At 53.0% G+C, this 3,497-nt stretch overlaps 1 protein-coding gene across 1 annotated transcript; it reads right to left on the bottom strand.

The window, feature by feature from the left end:
• Positions 1–548: 548 nt before the first annotated feature.
• Positions 549–2,580, bottom strand: LEP (leptin). Its single transcript, XM_060019985.1, has 2 exons — positions 2,437–2,580; positions 549–908 (listed from the first exon to the last, which is right to left on the bottom strand). The coding sequence occupies exons 1-2, from the start codon at positions 2,578–2,580 to the stop codon at positions 549–551; spliced, it is 504 nt and encodes a 167-aa protein (XP_059875968.1).
• Positions 2,581–3,497: the final 917 nt, after the last annotated feature.

Raw genomic sequence — 3,497 nt, 5'->3', positions numbered from 1 at the left:
CATTGATGGGACTGGAAACAGCACCCCAGCAGCATCCTGAGCCCTGGCTGACCCCAAAGAGCCTGGAAAAGCTGGTGTTTGGCTTCAAATCCATCCAGAATAAAATGCATAATAAATAAATAAATGCTTCCAACTTGTGTTGCGTGGGAGTATCCAGCTGTGTGTGCCTATAGCCTTCACGATGCTCCCCGGATTTTCAGAGGGAATCTTGCTTGATCGTGCAAAGGGTCTAAAATCACCCCGGGTCACGGTGAAGCATGCAGTGAGAGGGAGATGGAACAGGGAGGAAGACGTCTGTGAAAATCCCAGGTCTAGTCCACTGTTTGCTGGATGGGCCCTCCTTCCCGGTGGGCACGGAACCATGTATTTATATCTCTGGTTTCCTGCCTTGGAGTTTTCTGCCTTTGGAAGAAGAGCGGCTTAGAGGAGTGACAGAGAAATGACCCGCAGGCCTGCATAAAGGATGTCCACACAGGCTCTCTTCTCCTGCAGACACCTGGAAGCTCAGGTTTCTTCCCTCAGCTTTGGGAAGAGAGGCTTTCAAGGCTTCAGCACCCAGGGCTGAGGTCCAGCTGCCGCAGCATGTCCTGCAGAGACCCCTGCAGCCTGCTCAGGGCCACCACCTCCGTGGAGTAGAGGGAGGCTTCCAGGACGCCGCCCAGGCTCTCCAAGGTCTCCAGGGCTCTGGCCTGGGGCAAGGGGCAGCTCTTGGAGGAGGCCAGCAGGTGGAGAAGGTCCCGGAGGTTCTCCAGGTCATTAGATATTTGGATCACATTTCTGGAAGGCAGACTGGTGAGGATCTGTTGGTAGATCGCCAATGTCTGGTCCATCTTGGACAAACTCAGGACAGGGGTGAGCCCAGGGATGAAGTCCAAACCAGTGACCCTCTGTTTGGAGGAGACGGACTGCTATGCAGGAGGAAGGGGAGAGCAAGAGCTCAGGGGAGAGAAGTCAGCTCCGCAAAGCCCCTGGCCCTTCCCGCGAGCGTGGAGGTGTCTCCTTTCCCCCTTCCGCACCATCCTGCCTAGGCCCTTATTTCTTGTGCCCACGTGGCTGCCAAGCCTCCAAGCTGGTCTCCCGGGCTTCTGTCTTCCTGCCCTTCCCAAACCACCCTGCCCTCCACTTCCAGACCAGCTTTAGCAGGCCGTTTCCTCTTCCAGATGCCTCTGCTATAGAACCAGCCATGACTCCCTATTTCTTACTTACTGACTTAAGTCTCTTCCCCAGGCATTGAGGTCCTCCAGACATGCCCCTCCCCAACCCTTCCACCCACAAAGGACGCCTTCCTCCCAGACAGGTTCTCCACGAAGTCTCCCCCCCTTAGGGATCAAGGTCCCGTCTCACTCCTCCACTCCAATAACTCTGGTTACCAGGAGGGGCTCTCCCCCTCCCCCGCTGCCCGCAGCGCTCACTGCCTGCACCACACCTGTTGGGACACTCGGGGTCTATCATGTGCAGCTTGTTGAATGACTATTTTGAAAGCAAGGAGACTTAAGCGTTTTTCCCTATGAAATGCTCAAGACGCTATCTAGTTCTGAGCTGTCCCTGCTTCCGGCCACCTAACGGCTCCCTGGCTGCCCAAGGCTACTGTTAGAAATCCAGAGAGGCCAGGAGATGTGGAAGTCTCTGGATTGCTCCATGCAGGTGGACAAGTTGGCTTTTAAGGCAGGGGAATATCAAAAGCCACGTCTGAAAACCTTTGAAGAGGGCATGCTCTGTTCTGGTTCTGCAGGAGGGGTGTGTGTGTGTGGGGGCGGTCACTAGCTTTATCTAATTTAATCTTGAAACGACCTTGTGAAGACTATTAAGGTAGTCCTAGTATCTAGATGAGGAAACCAGGGTTTAAAGACATTGAGGGGCTTAACTAGCTTAAGATTTTACGGATAGAGAACAGAAGGGCGAGGATTCACACGTAGCCTTCCTAATTCTAAACGCCGACCTCATCTGGGAAGTGGCTGAAGGTATAGGCTTGTGGACCCCAGAGAAAAGACCCAGGGGACATTGAGAGCTGTTTGCAAATACGTAGAGGGTTGTATGTGAGAGAGGGCTTGATAGGCAGGACCAGCAGTAATGAGGAGACGCTTCGCAGGGTCAGCGTTCAGCTACCAGCCAGGAAGAATGCCTAATGATTAGAACGGTCTAGAGATGTGTTGGAGGCCCAGAGGGGGCGCTGCTGGGGCTCTGGTCACCTGCCAAGGGGACACCGGACCCTTATGCTCTGGTCCTGGGCACTAGGATTCCAGTCTGGGAGGAAGGGGAGTGAGGAGGTGGGAGGCAAGGGGAGATCAGGAGAGCAGAGGCAGCTGTCCATGCGGTAGGGAGGCGTCCAGGCCGCCAGGCCCCTTGCGCGAGGCTGCACGGCCTCAGCCAACCTCTGAGGTCCGGTTTCCCCACGGGCCAGCCACGGTTCTACCTCGTCTCCCAGGCCCTCCCTACCGTGTGTGATATGTCATTGATCCTGGTGACAATCGTCTTGATGAGGGTTTTGGTGTCATCCTGGACTTTTCGGATGGGCACGGCTTCAATGTAGGACAGATAGGGCCAAAGCCACAGGAATCGGCACAGGGGTCCACAACGCATTTTTCTTCCCGGGATGTGCTTCTGGGGCCTGAAAACAGAAGGAACCACACGTGGCATGTCGCTGGGATCTCAGCGAACACCCACAGGTCACGTGACCAACCACATTCTCAGATGCGGCTAAAAACGAGATTTGCTTTCTGCTTGTGGTTGTCATTTCCTCAAAGACAATTCATTGTCTAGAAATACAGTAATGAAATGCATTCCCTTGGGGAAAGGCATGGCCGCATCAAGGAAACCACGGTGAGGTGTGCTGTAGACCGCAGAGCAGGAAGACAGGGCATGAGTAAACGGACGGGCTTTTAAGGTATGGTTTGAATCCAGCCATTCACTAGCTTCATGACTTCAGGCATATCCTATAACCGCTAAAAACTCCTGCCTGCATCCCCTGCAATATACCTATCGCCAGGCTTTTATGAGGATCAAATTAGATAACGTGTGTGAAAGAGCTTTAAAGGTGTTGTGAGGTCCATTACTACCCTATTATTAGAGATCGTGTTACTGTCCTCTCCATTAACTCTCTCATGCCATATTTCCATGATGGCATTTATCACTGGCTTTATTACTTCCTTTCTCTCCCACTGGGAGCCTGAATCCAACCGGCACTTATGGAAGGTCTGATAATACGTCAGATGCAGTGCTGGGCACCAAGGATGCCACAGTGGACAGCGGATGTTCTCTACTCTCAAAGTGCTTACAGTTGAATAGGAGAGATAAACAGGTAAACACGCCATCCCAATGCAGGAAGAAAGAGCTCTGCAAGAAGGACAAGATTTTGTGGGAATACAAAGGGGGGCTCCCTGGAAGAGGTGTCACCTGAGCTGGGTATTGAAGGCCAAGGAGGGATCAGGAAGAGTATAAACTGGTTGCATAAGTGGCCAAGAAAACAGCCGGTGCAAAGGCATGAAGGCAGGAAAAAG

This window comes from Delphinus delphis, chromosome 9 (assembly GCF_949987515.2).
Source record: "Delphinus delphis chromosome 9, mDelDel1.2, whole genome shotgun sequence".
Taxonomy (NCBI): domain Eukaryota; kingdom Metazoa; phylum Chordata; class Mammalia; order Artiodactyla; family Delphinidae; genus Delphinus; species Delphinus delphis.
This window is presented reverse-complemented; position numbering and strand designations above follow the sequence as displayed.

Excerpts from the sequence above, each read along its gene's own strand:
- LEP (XM_060019985.1), bottom strand. The coding sequence starts at position 2,580 with ATGCGTTGTGGACCCCTGTGCCGATTCCTGTGGCTTTGGCCCTATCTG. Across the intron at positions 909-2,436 it reads TCAATGACATATCACACACG|CAGTCCGTCTCCTCCAAACA; the intron begins GTAGGGAGGGCC and ends CCTCCTGCATAG.